Below are 22203 nucleotides of genomic sequence, written 5' to 3' on the forward strand. Positions count from 1 at the left end.
TCATAGACATTACGGTGTCTCACATTAATAAACTGAGAAAGATCACGCAAGTAGAAATGGTGATTAATTCCCGACTGATTCCAATCTACTCTCGAGTGATCTGCAGTCTCATTTTCACTCTCCTCAATGGAAATGAGAGAAAAATGAGTAAGTCCCAAATGACCCCAACACCTCAGTGTTTTTCTAAAGGGATTTTTTATTTTTTTTTTTGTAAATGAACATTTATTTATAAAATTCACTGCTGAAAGACGAAAAATAGGCTTTCTCACTTAATGTGTCAAGCAGTTTCCTGATGTTACAAATTATTTGAATGCCTTCAGGCACCATAGTCACCTATAAACAGCAGGTCTGGTCATTTTATCACTGCCACTTATGCGGCCGTATACAATCTTATTAAAAGTTAATAGGACTGCCTGAGAATTTCAGCTGAATGGATTTAAAGAGTAGCACATTACAATGCAGTGGGTAGAGCTGCTGCCTCACAGTTCCAGCATTCCCAAATCAATCCTGCTTCATCTTGCCTGCATGGTGTTTTCCATGTTCTCCCTTTGTCCATATGCATTTCTTCTAGGTTCATCAGTATATTCTTGTGGATTTGCTATACTAAATGACCCTTATGTGCATAAGCATGGTGCCATAGTGTATTCCTACCTTGGGAGAGTCTGCAGGAAATCCATGACCCTGACCAAGATTACCAAAGATGAAATTGATCTAAAAAAAATCATTTATCAAAACAATGATTTATCCTCAGTGTAAGTAAGGTTTGCACAGCAATACATAGTGTAATATTCATGAAGACTGATGGAAGAGACACATATGAAAGAGGAAGGTTTTAAGGACGATGTCTACCAACTACAGATGGATTCTGTAGTTAAATCCTGACAGCCATTTATTCCTGCAGAGGTCTCCTTTCTCACTTAGGGAATGTGACAGAGCTGCAAGTTTTGTCAGCAATGGAGTCTGATATCCTTCAAGCTAGCCAGCCAAGCAGATCCCAGCAGAAACAAATGGGACTGTGCGATACCCAGGCTGACACTGGCTACAAAAACAGATCAAGTGCCAGCATGAAATCTTTTCTTTCACAGTCGGAAAGAGAATGGAATATATCCTATATATGAGCCGAAAAGGTACGAGTTAGCAGCAGACGGTTTGAGTCATCATCATGGTTTATTATCATTTACAATGTACAATATACAAAAATATAGAGTACCAAAAAATTCACAGTGTCTAAAAGGCAGTGATTACAGTCTACATCACATATCTAACAGTACCAATGGGTCAGTTGCATAGAACGGCACCAAGCCTTGTGGGGATGGAACGTCTTATTTTGTCATCTTTGCTCCTTGCCTGTTAAAGGTTAGAGTGGGAATAATAAGTCCACATCTTTAGAATTAATAATAGAATTTCAAATTAGATAATGGATGTGATTCATTCATTCATTCATCTTCTACCGCTTATCCGAACTATCTCGGGTCACGGGGAGCCTGTGCCTATCTCAGGCGTCATCGAGCATCAAGGCAGGATACACCCTGGACGGAGTGCCAACCCATCACAGGGCACACACACACACTCATTCACTCACACACTCACACACTATGGACAATTTTCCAGAGATGCCAATCAACCTTCCATGCATGTCTTTGGACCGGGGGAGGAAACCGGAGTACCCGGAGGAAACCCCCGAGGCACGGGGAGAACATGCAAACTCCACACACACAAGGTGGAGGCAGGAATCGAACCCCCAACCCTGGAGGTGTGAGACGAACGTGCTAACCACTAAGCCACCGTGACCCCCTGGATGTGATTCCTATATATAAAATACATTTTATTGAGACCAATAATTTGTTCTTGTTAAACAGAAATAGTCACACCATGTCTTAGTGAATGTGAAACACTGCTGAGCCTCATAGTGTAGGTGGCAAATTGAAATCACAGCACACTCCAGGCCTTGTTATACAGCTGCAAATTAACACTTGATTTTTATAGAGCCATTTGGTAATATGACTCATGACATCAGTATAGCAGAATAACAGTTTAAATCTCCGCACAGTAGCAGTGCATTCTCATTAATGAGATATTTTGCAGTCGGATTGGATGCAACACCACAGTTGGGAGGTAAGTTTAAAGCTGTAACATTAAAATTTGTGAGCAATAATGTTGGAAACTCCCAAAACCAGTAGTTTATAGCCTGAATTAAACAGCACTGTCACGTAATAGATGTGAATGAAGTTTTAAATTGGATTTTACAAAGACTTGGAGGAGTTCTGGTTGACTGGCACAGAGCAGGAGCACTAGACTCATTGACAAGCTCCATCCCCACACCGTGCCTGTAGTTGGATATATACACAGATGCTTCACATACTATTTTACAACTATAAGGCTTGTAAAAAAAGTGTTAGCTTTACAATATACATGTACATTACACTAACTTTGTACGTGTCATAGTGGGGCATTGCCTATGTACAAATCGAGCACTCGTGCTTAGATTAACTAAAGGTCACCACTGACAGCTTTCCGTTGACGAGCATAATAAAAATAGCTTTGTTCTTAAATGCCCCTTTTACAAACCGAGCTTATTTTATATAATATTGTACCCAGACAAGTTTCTCAGGGCTCCTTTCCCATTTTATTGTCACTTGTTCATGTAAAACTGAAGAGTGCATCAGATACCGGATATAATGAATGAGATATTAAAAATGAAAGGATGTGCATTCCTGTCTCATTATCTCCTTTGACACTGTACAAAATTGAGCTTGCCATTCCTTTTAAGACGCTTACTGGATGTGTGCACAGTTATAATGTGATATTTGATAGATGTGATTAAATGAGCAAATATTTAAATCACTGCTGTTAGAGCTTGAAGAACAAATGATGAATATTTGATAGTAAAAATTAATGTCAAATTCTTTACAATTAATTCTGTATAAATTAATGCCATATTTAAAAAGTAATGATAATGATAGTTAATTCTCTAAAGAATACAAAATAATACATCTAAATAGAAGAAAATGACCAAAATCAGTATATCCCATCAGTGTGAATTCTTTAAATAAACCCTAATATCCATCTATCCTACTTCATTTCCAAACAACTGTCAAATAATTCCTTCTTTAAAATAATATTTAAAAAAAAGTGCCAAGCTATCAGTTTTTTCTATAATGTTTCATATTAAAACAAAAAATATATGTACTGTATTGCCCAAGCTTGTCGTATTTGATACAACCGTCAAGGCAAACCAAGTATTCAGAATTCAGAAGTATGTGTTTATATAAGATCCAAGGTCCGACACGGCCGAGACTGGAGGGTTATTGTGGTCTTAAAACCCAGCGGCACCAGTTGCAGTCCTATTGCTTCTTCTCCAAACTCTGCTGAACAGCGGCACATTGGACTCCATCCTCTGCATTTGTTCATAGCTGGGTTGCAGATGTTGTCATACTGATCCTGACATGGTTAGGTTCAGTGTTGTCCATGTAATAATACCAGCGCAACATGCCTGATAAACCGTGCATTACTTCTTCAGTTGTAGGTTGTAACCTTGCTACACAGACCTAACAGGTTCTGTTCATTCCTTTCTTTAAACAGCTTTCTTTTTAATCCTTGTATTGGTGCAGTATTTGCAACTGTGAAGTGTTGATCCTGCGCATTTTGGAATTCACGTAAAAGGTTTTTTTAGATTTGAAGCTCTGGAGTCAGTTTAAATAGAGGTCCTCTTTCATTTAGCCTGAAATCCTGTTCAGTTAACGATTAAAGATATCTCGAGTTTCACAGAGCTCGAGATTTAAATAATTGACATCAGTGTAGCTACACAATTGTACACATTCCCAAGGAAGGAATACCATCTGAAACACAATTAGCTGTGATTTATATGACATGCTCAGATCCTCCATGGTGGGAGCGTGAGGAGTCATGCGAAATGATTCAGAAGAGCACCTATGCTCATCGGGTGCCAAGAACGCATGGATGGAGCATATGGTAAGAGTTTACGAAAAAGCTCCGCACTGTCAGCATTCCCCATCACCATGGCAATATAGTTAAGGGGTGGGACACATGTCTCAGCTGGGGTTGTAGGTTCTGCACGGAGAGGGGGAGGAGTCTGGCCGATAGTCAAATTTTCCGAGTGGTGTGGGGTAATAGGTGGTGGTGTAGACATTCGTCTGCTGGATTTGTGGAGGGAAGAAGTTGGTTCTTTCATCTGGCAGTAGGTTGTTCTTGTTTAGTGTCTATAGTGGATAGACAAAAAAGGACAATTTCAGTTAGAAAAAAGGGACATAGTGTGAAATATCAAAATACTGTTCTTATAAGACAGATAGAAAAATTTTTTTCCCAGTGTTGACAATCTACGTGACCTTTAATGTCTGGGAGCAGAAGCCAGTCATGAGTGTTAAAACAGTGTGTCTAATCTAGCTAGCACTAAAAATATCGACAGCACCTCAGAATGATGTGCCCAGCTGAGGAGCTGAATAATTCAAAAGCAATAGACTAGCAGGTCATGGATGAACGCGGAATATGAGCGTTCTGGTCTGCTCTTGAGAAATGTAATTTATGTCAACAGCTCTGAAGCAACAGCATCCAGTAATTGGGGAGAAAAAGTGCGCAACGCTCAGCGGTGATTGTAATGACTCAACCTCCCAGGCTGCCTACAAAACTCTCAACATTTGCATGCATATAATGTAAAATAAACAGCATAGTTTGTCAAAGTGTAGGACCTTGATGTTTTGTGCTTACAAACATCCCCAATTATAACCATATACACAAACCAGCACTTATCCCAGTGTCATAGGTGACAGCAAGGAGAAGGCTGGATTTATGGCTGATAAAACAGGAGTCACATCTGCACCTCTTGTGATGAACAGCTGTGGCTTCCTTTTTCACCTCTCTCAATCTTCAATCCTTCATTCTACTGTAATTATTGCATGTCTCTCACCGCATGTTGATCATCACACCTGTCATTAAGAGCCATTAACCACCACCACATCTGATTCTTCTTTCTGCAAACAGATACGAGTAGAAACATGTGTCTAAAATGTCCAGGGCATCTAAGATCTCCTTACTCGTGTCCTTGCCTCGAAGGCTCATAATGAGCTTAGAGTGAGCAGTGGGTATGGGGCAGATCGATGGAAGTCATGGCAAAAGGAGTACGCAGGTGTCAGAGCAAGGACAGGAGGTGGGGAAGAGTGAGCCGAGTCTGGCTAATTGGATGGGCTCGACAATCAGTCACAACCAGCTGTGGGAGTGCACCGGCCGGCTGCTGCTTAAACAGTCTAATGGAGCCCATTAACAAAGACAGAGCATGTGCCAAGGGCTGGGAGAAGGGGCAAAACAAGGAGCCTCAGGCAGAGAGTAAAAAACAACCTGAATCTTTATGCAATTACACTTCTTTTGATGTACTTTTTACACAAAACAGATGATGGTTTAAACCACGAAAAATATTATTCATCAAAGTTTGGTGCTATTTCGGAATGTTTTTAACTAACATGATTGACATAATTAGCGTTCTTGTGTTAAAAGTTTAAAAAAAAAAAAAAAAATATATATATATATATATATATATATATATATATATATATATATATATATATATATATTTATATCAACATTAACTTGTCAAACTGGTCAAATAATTAGAATGTATACTCGTGCAAGCCGATGCAATGTACCAAGAAACTATGTCCAGAATTAACTCATATTTCTTGCTCATATCTCCTTTCAGAAAGAAATGCTGCCAAGGGAAGGTACAAAATGGTTGGAAGCCCACTCACAGGAGAAAATATGTGGCTTGATTATTGGTGAAAAAGTACAATATGACAGGCTAAAATGACCACACTAGTCAATTTAAACCTCCCAGTGCTTGAGCAGCTTCATAAAACTGACATTTATGATAGCGAGGCCGTTGGGTCTAATGAATACTAAACTTAGACCTTCACACAGTGGAATAAAATAATAAGGCCTTTGTCATTTTCCTGTTTTTTTTTCTTCCTTATCCTCCAGCCCACACTATCTACTCCAACGACGGATCTGAACATCTTGGGATAAGAATCATCTTGATACCAACAACTGTTTGAGACATTTCGAATCAAATTTAGGGAAAAATAAATATCTAAATATTTTTTTATCATTTTTACTACTGTTCTTAAGACTAAATGCTGCACAACCTCTGTATAAATGAGGCCTCATTTATAAACGTATTCATATCCTAAATGTGGATGTTAAGATTATTTTCCAACAGTTTGTTTGAATGGTTTATGCAAGCAGGGGAAAATAAAATTATCTAGCTATGATCTGTCAATTAAACGCAAATGATTTTTAAATTATGTGCACATGAGCAAGTAAAAGGACAGTTCTCAGTAGATGATTTATAAGCCATTTGTTAATGTTGAGAAATGTGCTGTTTGCACAGTGCGCTACTAGAAAGGGACTGGCTGAGTACAACCATGATTCTTTATTATTCCCAGACTTTTGTCCATATATTTTATCTCTCATTTGAAATGGTTAAAGGAAAGTCACACAATACACTGTGTAGCGTTTACAGTTTTTACACAACTTTAACCAGGTTTGTTCAAATTTGACATTTAATAGCAATTAATGCTTGTTTTGTGAATCAGTTAATCCATTAATTATTTTTCAATGAATCATCAAATCAATCTTTTATTTTGCAACTATTAATACTGCAGGTCACTAACTGCACTGCAAGACATTTATCAGATTGTCTATCACTGCATGAGAATAATATAAATATTAAGAGCTTTTGTGAACCAAATCAGAAACCTAAAGAAATGTTATGATGATATTCTGTTAATTTTTTACTGGATGCACACACCTTATTGCAACTATAAGTCTCGTCTGTATTTCTAGGTCAGATTTGTTTCATTCTGATCAGATAGATTGGAAAAGAATGCAAAATAAAATCTGTTGGTGGTCTTGAATGGTAAAAACACTATGAAAGATCATTTAATTCCCCAATTTAAATAGCTTTACTGCTCACTGTCCAACACTATAAGATACACATGCTTTGCGACATGGGTTGTGTTTTGAAGTGAGGAAAATTTGTCTCATAGATCAATCATTAATTTGAGACCATGTTCATTTTCAACCCAGCTTCAAACAAATTGGCAGAATAGCATGAGCTCTATTTTCTGATAGAGCAGGAAAGATCAATACATATTATATAAATGTGAAATACAGCAAGAAACCCAGACAGGGAGACTGAAAAAAATACGTGGTGGTTATACTGTATCATTTAAAGAGGGACAAAGTACTTCAAAATCTTGTCAAACCTTTGTGGACACTAGACCATCACACCATAGACTCTTGTAAAGGATGTCTTTGCATACTGTACCACTGATTTCTTTTTTTTTTTTACTGGAACCATGTGGCCCAAACCTGTTTTAGCATGACAATGCGCTGCACAAAATATTAGCTCCATGAAGACATGGTATGCTAATGTTGGAGTGGAAGAGCTTGAGTGTCCAGCACAGAGACCTCAAAGCACCGTTGGTCTAAACTGGAACACTGACTGCACCCCAAGCTTCCTCACCCAATATGAGTGTCTTATCTCACTAATGCCCTTTGGCTGAATCCTCAAAGGATGCTATGCTCCAACATCTAGTGGAAAGCCTTCACAGAAGACTGGGGATTATTGTAACAGCAAAGGGGATTAAATATGTTATGGGATGTTCAGCAAGCACATGGGTGTCAGGTGTCCACATATCTTTTGCTCTATAGCATATGTTATGAACATTCATTGCAAACTCTTTTTATTATCAAATGTTGTTTCTAATTGATATAGCCCTATCTGTGTTCTTTATTCGGACGTTCAGAACAGTCGAACAGCTAATGTCAGGAATCGAGGATGAATCATAGAAGAACATTTTACATAGAAGAAGATGGATGCTCTCACCTTGAATTCCATGGGTGTGTATTTCTCATTCTTTGGCGTGGTGTTGCCCTTGTAGCTGAGGTGGTTAGGGGTTGTAGGGTGGATCACAGCAGACTCCTGTGAGGGTTTGTGGAAGCGTTGGCTGTAGACGTACACTAGGAATGACAACAGTCCTGCTCCCAGGAAACATGACACTCCTGTTGCTATCAGATGCAACAGAGTGAACCCTGGGGAAATATGAGCCAAGGTTAACCAAATAAGGACATTCAAGTTACTTGTCTGCACATCTCTGAAATCATCTGTCCACTGCAATGGCACAGTCATTTTTTGCCACTCTGCCTGCCCATTATGTACAAAAAACTCTTAATAGATATACCAGGAAAAATTGGGACACCACTATCTCCCTCATTCCTACTCCATATGTCATTACTATGTTCATTTCAGTGCAGATGTTGGAGAGTGTCACAGTGACTTGAGCTGCACTGAGACACACTGAGACACACTGAGTCTCCTGATTAGCAGAGGTGTGTGAAGAAGCAGTCAGAATTCTGGCCAGGGCCATAATAAATGAGCATGATGAAGGAGAGGAGGCCAGACTGCAGTGCTCTAATTGGCCGATGAGACACAAGAGAGAGCGCCACTCATTGGGGATGCTGGGTAACGAGCTGCCCATGGTTGGCTCCAGCCGTTAAATGGAGAGAGCCCAAATTGGCATGGTGTTGGCATCTCAAGGGCATTGCAGGATACCCACTGTAGCCTGGATCTGTGGTCTATAAAGAACCAGTGTGCCAACCTTATGTATATTTTATCCCAATGTGTGCACCTTATTGGCAGGGCATTGAGTGTGGAGAATCGCCTCAGCTCAAGAGCAGCAAATTGCCAGGGTGTGAGCGCTCGGTTTTGGCCCTGTAGATTCTACATCCTCTTTTTACAGCCCTCATTTACATTACTGAGAGTCGAGGAGACGGAGGGCCGGAGAGAGGTTCCACCTGGTGAGTTTCCATTAGGTCCTGAGAGCTGCATGAGAATGCAGGGCTGCCAGAGCAGACACATGCAATACACGCATGCTTGCACACTGCAACTTTCACAGTAAACACACATGCAAAATTCCAGCCCAACATGCACATGGAAACACATTCTGTATGTTTTATATGAGGTGGCATTGTTGATTCACCTACCCCCACACTGCTGGTCTTTATCATAGCCAGATGCAGGTAAAATCACTGGGAAGAGAGAATAAGAGACATTGTTATAACCCTTTGAATTACACACATGCAACACACACACACACACACACACACACACACACACACACACTCCTCTATCTTGGCTTATACTGCCCGAATGCCAATCATTGCTGTCCTCTGTTCACTCCTCTGAAAGGCAGCACTGCTGGAACTGGGCCAGTGTGAAGACGAGCAATGACAGTCAGAGAGCCACATTCAGGTGCCGTGTGCAGAGAATCCGATATAAAGAAGAGAATCTCATAAAAGCCTTTCTTGACTACAGAGAGCAACACCAGAGTATGTAGGTTTTAACACTGAGCACACAGAATGCATTATTTTTTTCAATTTGGGAATTTGAATTACTAATATAAAACCTCTTATAAAGATTATAAGATTAGCGTATGCATCCGAGTAAAGACATCAAATCTAGACATGCCTCAAAGATTCGATCTTACTAAAAATTCAGCCAAGTCTAGCAAAATCTGCTATAATGCCAGTCCTCATTTATGCTCTGAGAGCTGAGCTCTAAAGACGTGTAATTCATGCCTATGGGGTGAGGGTGGTACTGAGACACACACATTTTCTTGATTAATTTATGGTGAAATTGCCTGAAAGTCTCACAGTCCAAGAGACCTTATGATTTCAAACACTTGCCCTAAAATTGCAGTGAAATTAGATGTGAGCCTGCCTTGTGACATAATATTAATATTAATTACAGTGCCTGATTTACTTGATATTCTGCTCAGATAACTCCAGCTGGAAATGTCAGTTCTCTACTAATAAATCCCTCTTTCACTTTTACAGACCAGACTGAAGAAGCAGTGTAAATATACACATTATTGCTTATCTATCTTAATGGGTTATATAGAGGTAAACATATATAGAACTATTAAAATAGTTATACATTGGTTGGAAAGATATACATACTGTATGTGTGGCATCAAGCACATTCAAATGTTTGTGTATGTAACCTCTCACCAGGTATCTCATTGCAGTCTCTGTACTGGGTGCTGTTCCCCAAACAAGGAGAACCCTGATTGCCACAAACCCGAGTACGTGACTGAAGGCCTAGATCATCACACGCAGACCACAATGTCCAGGCCATCCAGCCACCTGCACGGACAAACATTCACACACATGCATTAATAGAGTTCGCATGTCTATGCATTTATACCTATTTATATGAAGCAAGTCACAAAATCAAATACCCTTATAAAGAAAGGAAACACTTGCAGATAGATGTTGCTAAGCATGCTTAAGAGAACTGTTGAGGAAAACATATTATACGTATTTGTTTACTGGGGAAATTGAATCAGCTTTTGGATTCATTGTTTTTGCTTCAGAGATAACGGAATGCTAAGCAGCCACCTATTATATGATGCAGAAACAAAGTCAGCAAGTCTCAAGCGACAGAGACAAGAGCTTCAGAGGTGACATCTAAAATCTACATCTTAAGCTGCATGCTGACGTGAAATATTTGCAGCCTTCATGGAAAGCAGCCTCCTTGCTTAATAACAATGCTGAGCAGTGCACATAATTGCTACATCCATCTCTTTATTTACCTCAATCAAACAAAGTGTTTGCTTAGCAAAGTCAGGGTGAGAGGAAATAAGGAACGAGTAACATTGATGGACTTGGCTGCGCCTTTTATATATATACCTGCTCCCTCTACATCTTGCCCACGCTTATTCTTACTCCCAAAACATCTTTAATCAAGCCATGCTGAAATGGTATGTGCACAGATTCTGCAATCTTACTGGAGGTTGATTGAGAGCCTGCAAGTTTTTTTTTTAATCTGTACACTAGGGCTTGGCAGTCACCAGGACAGTATGTTAGAAGGAAAACAGACAGTCAGTCAGACTGCGCTGATCCGTGTGTATACCGTGTGTATGTGTGTTTTTCACCTTTTAGTGACTGATATAGCAAACATATCATACCATTATATTTACATGATAAACATTTTCAAAACATATGGTATGCAGCACAACATACGGTATGTAGGCAGCAAGATGTTTAAAAATCAATATTTCTAATTCATGTCCACAAAAAGAATAAGGAACTTCATGCATTTTAATGAGGAAAACTTACACTAAAAGTAAAAAATGGTTAACACTGTATCATCGAGGAACTGAGGAGTCATCCAGAGTTATTGAAAGCACAACTGATAACCATGATATGCCATTCATCACTATATCAAAATCATAGAGCCATATATCAGCAATCCCTATTTTCTGCAGCAACAAAAAAAAAATAGAGGCAATTAATTTCCTGTTTATAGCTTAAAATGCTCCATTCTTGCCATATTTATAATGGCTGGCAAGGCGTTCAGTATTACATGCTTTTCTAACCGCAGGGAATGCAATTATTTTGCAGTGCATCAATGCATTCAAGGAATAATAAGTGAATTTCAAGAAAGAAATAGAATATGGGTCGAAAAGCTGAAGTACGACAGCGCTTGGATAAATCCAAACGGTGTTTTGAATATCTTCTTTTTAGGAAAATGCTTGCATTCACACATGATTCTAAGATTAGATCGCTTCATAAATATTTGAGTCCTATACTGAAAGATGCTGTTGAACACTAAACACACACACACACACCCAAGGTATCTCTGTATTTGAAGGATGTTTTTAATGATCTGCACACAGCAGTGGGAATTGTTCTATGGAGCTGACAGATGGTGCAATACTTCGAGGTGATAAAATGGATGGACATAGACAGAAGACAGAAAAAAAAAGCACACAAAAATCTGTATCTGATCTTGTGCATACAGGTGGAGGCACATTTTGAATGACCTGTCAGGACCTGTGGCTCACAGTTGTCTATCACTAAGCAATGAATCAATTTTGCTTTGTTGCTGGTCCTGATGGTGGGCTTACCCTGGCAGGTGTGTGTGTTGCACAGAGCCTCCTCTGTATGCAGCCCGATGCAGATGTCCCCTCCGTGGGCGGGTGCAGGGCTTGTGCATGTGCGCGTCCGCTGGTAGTGCCCGCCACCGCAGGGCACCGTACACTGTGACCATGATGACCAGCAAGACCAGGCACCTTTCACTGAACAGACCAGACACACACATACACGACACACACACAAGTACAGGACGATCAGGCAAGCAGGGAGACACAAACAACAGGACACGTGGATAAGCAGACACTCACACAGCGCAAACAGGATGCAGTCAGTGAGCACAGAGATGCAAACAAACGGACATGAAAACAAGCAGACAGACAAAAACAAGCAAGACAAAGCACAACAGAGGGTGAAATCAGAACTGCACAATTGCAGTGTTGACAGACCAACGTTTACTATGAGGTGTAATGCAGACAGGACGCAGGCACAGTAGAGGAGACACGTCTACTTTCTCGGCTCAGCACTCTTCATTAGCTTTCTGCAGAACTGTCCACACCTGTGCCTCACCATTAGAGCACTATGGCTTCACCTGGCCACAATAAGTGTTTCTGCTCCTGTCAGAAGCAGCTAGAATCCTCTGTTGATGTTTCATCAGCTTGATGGGATGGAGAGAGAGAGAGGGAGAGAGAGAGAGAGAGAGAGAGAGAGAGAGAGAGGAGAGAGAGAGGTAGAGTGGGTGGGGAGGGGGTGGGGCTGTCTATCTGCCTGCAGTGGAAATTCGATTTCCTCTAGTGCATTAGTGAGGAGACACAGGACGTGAGAGACTATAAGGTGACAACCCCCAACGAGTCCACGGTACACACAGTACAGGAGACTGATTAGGGGGCTGCATGGAGAACATCATTTTGCCTCCATTTTACTGAATCTTTTCAATCCCTGCATCTTAAAGATAAATATACATTAGATCTCCTCTGGCCTATTTATTATATATATAATAAATCAACCAATGTGTTTAACAGGGTGATGACCTCCTCATACATCTATATTCTGCATCTATAATTTCACACAGATTAAAACTTTTCAAAAGAGTCACACACAAGTACTTAACATACCCCTAATACACATTTTATAACTATTAGCGTGGAAATCCTGTTCATCCTACAATCATTCTCATTGTCAGTTTGTCTACTACAGAATTCTCTATTTCCATGCAGTTCTCTAGAAATTATGGCTGGAAATACAGAAAGCTGGCAAAACGGTAACGATTACGTGAAACGATTACAAACATGGCGTGTAGAATATGGCCTTCAATTTGTTGATTATTGACTTCCATCTTTTACATCTTTGTGCTCATCAACAACAAGGAATTACAAACAATAAGGAATTACAAACAACAAGGAATTACAAACATTGGCATGTTGTAGTTAATATGATAGGGAGTATATCCAACAGCTTTGGGACCAAACACTTCACACCGTTTGTATATAAAGATGGACCAGATTTAAATATGTTTCTCATGACTGAACACTGCTAATGTAAAAATCCATAAACAGTGTAAAAGTAAATCAGAGTAGCCGATAATCAAGAAACAACTTCTCCAATCGCTCTGTATTAATGTCTGTAAAACACTGAAATTCTTTGTGCACTGACAAAAAAGAGGGTTTTGACCACAGACTTCTGGAGCCAGAGCAGTCATCATCTCAGCCATCCATTAGCTAATGAACTCATTAATACACTTGGACTCAGCAACGGTTTTACCAACCTGACTGATAGAGATGAGAAATGAAGGAAACACTTGGACATCCTGTGTGTGTCTGTGCATATTTTGCATAGGATGTGTGTGCGTGTGTAGGTTTGTGTGTGTGTGTGTGTGTGTTAGTGTTACCAGGACATGGCTGGGGATTGCAGTCTTGATACTCTACAGGAGATCCTCTGCAGGCATTGGGGGAATTATTGCCGTCCAAGCCCGTGCAGGTGCGTTTTCGGGAGCGATAGCCTTTAGCACACTCCTGACTACACGTAGTCCACGACTCCCATAATGACCAGCTGGAGCCTGAAAGTCTCACCCCAGGAGTCCTGAGCAGCTCATCCACAAGAGCTGCAACATACACACATTTTTCGTTTTTCGATTTTTCGTATCTCCATATCTCCAAGTTCAGCCTTGAACTTTTAACTGAAGTTTATTAACTGTTAGGAATTTTACATGTATTTCTTCAGGGTTCTCTGGTTTCCTCCCATCTACTGTACCTGATCCTGATTCTTGACCCTTGACATTTTAAAATATTCTTGATGGAATTCAGTGACAGAGATTAATAATTTATGTGGTCGTATTCCTTAAATGAAAAGCCTTGTAAAATTTAGTAGTGTTCAAAAGAACTGTGTCATAATGAAGATCCTACACAACATTAAAAATCTAACATATCTACTCTTTCGTTCTCTCTCCCACACTCCTAATGGATGAAGACCTAGCCCTCTAATTTAAAGCACAGATGTCATGGCTCACAACAAGCTGGCCTTTTTCATTAGTAATTCAAGGTTGGCTAGGGCACCTAGTCATGCTGTGTTTTACTGCTTTTCTGACAGAACACTCAAGCTGCTGTGTCCGACCACCTACACATGGAGCTATCCTTTTTACCACGGCTCCACACTCCCCCTAATGCACTCGATGCATGGTGTCAAGTATGGCTCGCTTCTCCCTGATTTCTGGCAGGAATTTATAGTTAATCGATGTGTGGGCTGACACCCATAACATGGATGGTCACTGAACTGTGTTTCTTAGCTGTCACCTGGGTAGAGAAAATGCCTTGCATTCACACACATTCAGCATAATCCCTAGATAAAGATACAGACAAAGCAACTTCAAGAGGACAGAAGGCATTTAGGGGGATCTACGGTTACATCTCATCTGGTGACATAGACAAACGCAGTAAGTACTTTCAAGGCAGGAAGTAAGGTTTACTGTTTTTTACAGCCCCCACTAGTTTGTTAAAGTGATGTATATGGGAATGAAGCTCAGTAGATCCCTGGAGTAATAGCACATTATTACTAGAGTTTCAATAAGCAATCTGTTCTCTGGAGTCTTAAATCTTAAAAACAGCATGGCAGCAAGCTACTTATTTCCCACTTCTTGAGGGCTTGGATTACTGAAGTGTGTAATATAGGAGTGAGAATTGTGCGTGACTTCAGCACTCACAGTCTGTGTCACAGGAGACAGTGCCATCGTTGGGACAAAAGCGCGTCTCCACCTTCCTTTTACCCAGCTGGAGTTCGTGCGGATCTGCCAGCTGTGCCCGGCAAATGTAGCGCACCCTCTGCTCCTGGCGTGCACCACCTTGGGTTATGTTGACTGGCACCCATGGTGTCCAAGGAGTGTTTCGCCTCACCTCAGGACACGACTCCAGATTACAGGCTTGGTATTCCTGCAGAAGGAGACGGGGACCGGGATGTGACCAATGTTTAAGTACAAAACATTAAGTTAATTTGTCATGACACCATGTGTACAATCATTAAGCATAATGAGAGATACCATGGTCCAGCAGTGCCGAGTCATGTGTGGAAACTGTTACAATGGGATGGCTCACTACCACACACTCTGGGGAGGTGTTTCAGTAAGTTGTGAGGAAACCTGATTTGATTTTTAATAAAGTAAATTACATCCGAATTAAATTATTTACAACTATTGTAGTTCTTCAGTCTGAGAATGCACACACAGACACACACACACACACACACACACACAAAGACAGATAAAAACCCTCTCACACTGTAAATGAGTTGCAACTGTGAAGTGAGTGTCTCCACCACATGATTAATTAATCTATTTGATGTCACAGCACTCTGTATTTGGTTTGCTCATCGTGATCTGCAGGTACATTCTGCGATTTCAGTCCAGCATTTAAATATGTCTAGGGAAATGTGTTTTGTTTTTGAATGTGCAGTTTGTGTTTTAATTGACTTCCCTGTTTGGAGAGCTTTTGGTTATCATGGATAGACAGAAAGCAGAATTTCAGAAAGATGAATTCTAGCTGTCCTAGTCAAGACAGGAAGAGGGAGAATACGTGTAAGAGAGAGAGTCACGTACCAGTGCGCAGCCTGGACAGCTGTTTCCATTCTCGCAGTTCCTGGAGCGAGAGTGCACTCCTCCCCCACACTCAGCACTGCACTTAGACCAGGGTGACCAAGATGACCAGAAAACAGGCTGAGGGCAGGAAACCTTCTCATTGCAGAATCTGGAAAGGAAGATGAAGGTGGGTTGCATTACTTGCATCCAGTTACACACTCACTACTGTGCCCTTATTCCAGAAACACATAAAGAAGATCACAAAATGATCAAGAAAAACAAAACAAACAAACAAAAAAAAAAAAAAACATTCGCTCAGCACTTCAACATCAAAGGAAATACTGAAATCTGCAGAAAATGGATTCATATGATGTGAGAGACACAGTTACATCATTTAGGTGTTGTGAAATCAGATGAACAACATGAAAAAACTTGTATTTTATCAGTGGCCTCCAGCCTCACTGTATTCACCCTCTGAAAGCAGATGAGACTGTAGTGTAGACTGCAAGAGCACTCCACTTTCTGTATCTCTCACCTCTGTTCTCTGGCTTGACCCACACACACTCGGCCACCGTGTCTGGGTGAGGGGTTGTTACAGGATCTCTGACGCACCTCGAAGCCAATCTCGCAGCTGGTGCTGCACTGACCCCATGATGACCAGGGAGTCCAGCCACCATTCCTAAGAGAAACCAAAGACAATATCAGTGTTTTTTTTCCTCCAGAATGAGAGTTTCCAGTGTGCGATGGTGAAAGAAGAAGAGTTCTGCTTTGATAAGGAGGAAGTTTCAATGTGCAAATGCATTCCCTTAATTTGCTTAAGTGCCTTGCTCCTGTATAGCACTTCTCAAAAATTAATTGCCACTTCCTGGGCAAACACTATTTAATTTTGTCACCTTGCATTTAATCTTGCATAACTTTGTCTTAGCTACTCTTATGCAGAGTATGGCTCCTGTACGTGCAAATCATCAAGCACTTTTAAAGTGTGATTCTTTGGTATGACTCGCATTTTAAATTCAGTATGAGGATAAAATAAATTTCAAGTGAGCTTTAGCAGTGAAATAAAACTGCTGTTACCTCGAGCAATTGGCCACTTCAATGGTAGGACCCTCACACATTTTTCCTCCACAGAAGGGAGGAGGGCTGTCACATGCCCTAGATCGACAAAGACAAGCATCTGTGCCATCGCCGTCATCATGGCTGCAAGGCTGCCATGAAGTCCATGGCCCATAGGCACCGTCGATGGTTTGGTTCCACAGCTAAAAAAGGTAAATGATAACAATTTAAAAGGCGAGCAAATTATAGTGGAAGTGCGTTCCTCAGCCAGTTCCACCACAGGTAGAAACAGCCTCTGTTCAAACTCTTGCTCACAAATGACTATGAATGGGCAACTTTAAAAGCAGAGGCCAAGTCAATCATGTGGTAAGCCACCCTTCATGCAGAGGCAGGTGTTTTTGCTCTTACTGGGCATGCGGTGATGTTCTGGAACCACTGGCTCATATTGGAGCTATCCTCAATTGTGGTGCAGCGTCGCTGCTTCCTGTCCCAACCACAATATGGGTCTCTGGCACCCAAACACATCCTGGGAAGCATAGAGAGAGAGAGAGAGAGAGAGAGAGAGAGAGAGAGAGAGAGAGAGAGAGAGAGAGAGAGAGAGAGAGATGCAAATGGCATTAAGTAAATAAGCATATAAACACCAGTCACTGTAACTAAACAATCAGTTTTACAATTAGTCCAGAATATTCTGACACCAATCATATATTGTACATATATTGAGAAAAATACAGAGAGGTAAGCAAGACTTTATATATACCCAATATACCATGACCAAAGGTAAAATATTTATTCTGGTAAAAAAGCACCCGTCTTATGAGGTCCGATTAAACCCAATCTCACTAATGAACTAAAGCCATGAGACACAAATAGGGAGCAGGAATGGCAGTAAACCCGAGAGCAAATACCGTGCCCCAGCTAAACCATTAGCCTGAGAGACTCTTATTTTTGGCACAAGCAGCTTGTTTTGTTTGCATGAATGGCTAGTGCTCCAATTTTAGGGAAAATAAACAGTGTTTAAGAATGAATGCCAGTGAATAAAGAAGTCTGCCTGGAGTACAAACACAGCTGCTTGAACGTCCAGAATCTCTATGAATAATTCCAGCTTCCTTCTACAGTTCGCTAATATTTGCTAATACAGAAAATGTCCCTGTTTTTGACTGTTGTTGTCCCTCTTTATTGAACAATAAAATTCTAAAATAAATCCTCTTAAGATGAAGAAGATACTATATATTTTTACAAATGAAGGTAGATGAAGAAACTAAGCTATATGAAGGACATAACTAAGGACATAAGGTCTTCCAGTTTTCACTCTTATTTTAATCAAAGACACAAGTGTTTATCTGTTCACTTTCCTACCTCTCTTACTTACCCTGACTCCTGTGTTGGCAGGCAGTTGCACTAACATGTGTAAGCCATAATTAAATAACACTGTTTCTGTCAATTAAGGACATCTTAGGGAAGAAAGGGAATAATGATGGCTATGTGGTGCAGAAGGCTCAATTACCCCCAGTTACCAAAGGTAGACAGACAAGCCCACAGGGCGCTAACCTGCAAGCAAAACCCATTTAAGCGAGAAGTTGGTGCCTGTCTTATTAATTACAGAGGAGAAATCCACTCCCATGAACCGGTGCCTCTGAGCACCAGCGAACCATGTAAGCTCTTAAGACTGAGAAAATGCAGCAGCTCAAGGGAAATGCTGATTTGACAGTTTGAACTGGAGGGCCGGTTCATGGATGGCCAATGGACACACAAGCAGCTTAGAGCACTTGCAGGCCATGGCCTGGCTCAGCCATCTGCCAGCTGACTCCCTGAGAGAAATTAAAGGCCCAGACTGTGAAATGCATGTTTCCACCTGCAATTCAGATTTAGGAAAAGAAGTTTGAACACACAGGGGGAAATAAAAATGGTTTGTCTTTACACTGTGAAAAAATGCTGCTCCTGTAAAAAACAAAAAAAAAAAACTGCACTGTCATACTGATAGCTCAGCTATACTCAGCTATTTTAAAAACAGCAGGCCATGAACATTAGTTAGTGCTGAGCAATGTCTCATTACTGTATCATAAATAGCAGTTCAGCAAAAACAGCCATCATGTATTTGATATATTTGTACCCGAGTCAGGCATGAGGTGCTTTAAGTGACATCACCAAGTGACGCAAACTACATTCATGTGGTGTGTTGGCTTGCTGAAAGATCAATACATCATGAGCAAATCCACATGGCTTGTTAAATTTAAACAGTATACAAGGCGAAAATAAACGAACACATAAAACAATGTGGCATGACGACTGATGGAATGCAATAAATCTCCCCTATTCCCTGCGAGCTTAATGGATGTTTTAAAGAGATGAGGAGGGCTATAAAATACTGTCCTTTTTTTATAGGCCTTTTAAAACGAAAGATTGGAGGCAAATAGCTATCACTGTCCCTTTAACATCACAACCTGCCCTCATGACCATAAATATAACAGCTGGTCAGATTTGCTACTTTGATCCGACTGGGAAAAGCAAACCTTTAGACACAGCACACAGTGTTATGGTTTGATGTCATGCATAAACAATACAAAATTTTAAGCGTACAACAAACTTTTAAGCGTACAACACTAATTTTGAGCAGTCATAAGTATTTTTTACGTTGCATCAGTGATAAAATTTCTACACAAGATTCACTGAAAGGAATTTCTGCACACTTTGTCTTTATATATGTCACTTTGTCTGTTTATATATGGTCTAAAGGTTAGAGTTCACAAGAACAATATCTGTAACCAGTGACAGGGTTTCTTTCAGTTCTTCCCTTAATTACTAGTGAACTGGCTGAAAAAAGCCATCAAACCCTGCACATTCATCCAGTTTCTTGACTTTAAAAGCTGTTCCGAGGATCTACGGCTCTTTGCTGGTCCCATAAACCTAAACGAGATAGCTGTATGAAGGCTCAGTTAGCACTTTTAATGAGTTATCACTTTTGGAGTTTGTCAGAACTTGAGGGCAAAGGCTTTGAGACATATTGCCTGACTGAATAAATGCTGAGAGAGCGCATGAAAGAGAAATGGCTTCAATATTGAAAGTCTGCAAAAGAAGACTCCGTTAAAAGCCAAACATTCTCTGGTAGTAATAAATACCTTCACTTTCTGATTACTTTCTTTCCCCTCCTTCTCTCTCTTCTCCTGCTGTTAGATATCCTACAGTGCTGGGCTGAGTGCTCCAATAGGCTGTACTGATGTAAGCTTTTAACCAATGTATTCCTTAGCACCCTGCTGACAAGCTGCCATAACAACAAATCATAAATCTTCTTGGCCAGCGTGCCCCTCAGAGCCCCACAACAAAACTCCCCTCATGCAGGTCTCATTCTGACCTTCTTAACAGTCACAGGTAAAAGAGCCATTGTTGTGTATATCAATTAACAGGAAGTACTTTACAAATTACTCTAGGTACAGTTGCTTAAATTTCTTCAACACAAATCAAGTCTTAAACTAAAGCTTTTTTCTCATGGGCTAGGTGTTAAGTTGTATAATGAAAACCTACGTGGTGTTGCTATGTTCTCTGCTGAGATACACTGTGGTGCTGTAGAGTGTATGAAGGATTCCACATGCTTGATTTAAGTATTTTTGTGGCTAGAGGACTGTGGCTTTTCTTTAACAAGCTGAAAAAAGCTGGCCACATCTGTGGTAATGGTAACCCCAAGGGAAAGCTGTAAAAACCATTTGTGGTTTACCAGGAAAAACATGTGGTTTCAGATGCAGTGTCCTGCTCTTTAAGTGTGACTTAAAGAGTGAGTATGAACTGTTTTTTTTCTGCTGTGACTGGGCTTCATAACCTTGTATATTCCTCCCACATACATTAAATAGTAATATCAACAGTATTAACCTGAACTATTTTACGCACTAGATACTGAATATTTACCGAATTCAACTTCTTAAAACTTCTGTTTCACGAGCAGAGCAGCAGGCTAATTTGTCTGCTGCCATGATTCAATTCTGTGCATTTGATCGACTTCCACAGTTGTCTAAACGCTATAAATTGCTTCATTCCACCTGCACTAACACTGCTGCTTTGTTTTGTGCTGTAGGCTAGAGCCTGTAGGTGAGAGCAGAGCTCGTCGTTCAGGAGGGAACTGCTCCCATACCTCAGCCATTACTGAAACCTCCACATCCATTTCTTCCTAAGACGCAATCACCCTCTCTCACCCTTGCTAACGCTCACTGAAGTGGATTGATGTGGCAGAGTGGCTTTGCTGGCATTGTTTTCCGGGCCAAACAGCAGCCCAAGTGGATTAAATTAGTTTCTTACTGGACAGGCGTGAGACTGGGGCAAGAGGTGTTAGCAGAAAGTGGAGTGCTTAAAGGTCAAATGTAATTACACAGACCAAAGCCACTGCCGACATGAACATTTTGCATTAAGTCACTAATAAACACTTCTACAAAGACAAGAGGAAAGCTTGAAATACTTGCAGCTGCATGCATACATCAGAGGAGCCTCTATTTAATCCATAAACTGAAGTGCTATTAAGAGTGTTTTGGTTGTCCTCATTAAAAAGGTAATACAGTCTGTTGTAAAGAGATTTTAGAACTAACATTTTACATGAAGCAATATATAGGCATAGATTTTATAAGGCATAGTTTATAAAGTATTTATAAAGGCATAGAAAATTCACCCATGAAAATAATTAAAGAGTTGACAGAAATGAACTAATTACTATTATTACTAAGTAAAAGACTAGTAATACTAAGTAAAAAATAACAACATTCATGCATTCTTCTTATAATAATAATTATTATGGCAAGAATATTATGGCTAGTATGCATCATATCAGAGCATATCATATCAAACCTATACTATCTGTACAATCTGTCATATTTGTCATTGAAAAAAATGTGATTATACTTTCCTGCTGGCTTTCAAAATAGCTTTAAGTACTCTCACTTTTCCTCTGTCCTCGTCCGTCTCTAACAGCACAGTCACCCACTCTCCTCTTAAGATGCACGATTGTTGTTTGTTTGTTCTTTGTTAGATACAGTATCTCTCTCTCTCAGCATATTTGTCTGCTTTGGAAGCACTTCTACAGCTCCCCTTTCTTTTTCACCTTCAGCAATACAGCACACAGCTGACAAACTATCCTTTGCGACCTTTAGCCAAACGGAACTTGA

The 22203-nt window shown here is 40.3% G+C and overlaps 1 protein-coding gene across 3 annotated transcripts in view; it reads right to left on the reverse strand.

Annotated features, from left to right (window-relative positions):
• Window positions 1-1148: 1148 nt before the first annotated feature.
• sema5ba (sema domain, seven thrombospondin repeats (type 1 and type 1-like), transmembrane domain (TM) and short cytoplasmic domain, (semaphorin) 5Ba) overlaps window positions 1149-22203 on the reverse strand; it is a 93303-nt gene continuing 72248 nt past the window's right edge. For 2 of the 3 annotated variants that reach the window (XM_060876268.1, XM_060876267.1), the window contains 11 exons: window positions 17471-17588; window positions 17084-17265; window positions 16545-16688; window positions 16031-16178; window positions 15143-15368; window positions 13835-14047; window positions 11982-12152; window positions 10081-10215; window positions 9055-9099; window positions 7898-8103; window positions 1149-4220 (listed from right to left, as the gene is read on the reverse strand). In XM_060876268.1, the coding sequence (XP_060732251.1) occupies window positions 4053-4220; window positions 7898-8103; window positions 9055-9099; window positions 10081-10215; window positions 11982-12152; window positions 13835-14047; window positions 15143-15368; window positions 16031-16178; window positions 16545-16688; window positions 17084-17265; window positions 17471-17588 (1756 nt within the window). In that variant the 3' untranslated portion in view covers window positions 1149-4052. Of the gene's footprint in view, window positions 4221-4837; window positions 4989-7897; window positions 8104-9054; window positions 9100-10080; window positions 10216-11981; window positions 12153-13834; window positions 14048-15142; window positions 15369-16030; window positions 16179-16544; window positions 16689-17083; window positions 17266-17470; window positions 17589-22203 lie in introns of all 3 variants that reach the window. The other variant, XR_009648961.1, reaches the window with a different exon arrangement.

This window comes from Tachysurus vachellii, chromosome 8, assembly GCF_030014155.1.
Source record: "Tachysurus vachellii isolate PV-2020 chromosome 8, HZAU_Pvac_v1, whole genome shotgun sequence".
Lineage (NCBI taxonomy): Eukaryota > Metazoa > Chordata > Actinopteri > Siluriformes > Bagridae > Tachysurus > Tachysurus vachellii.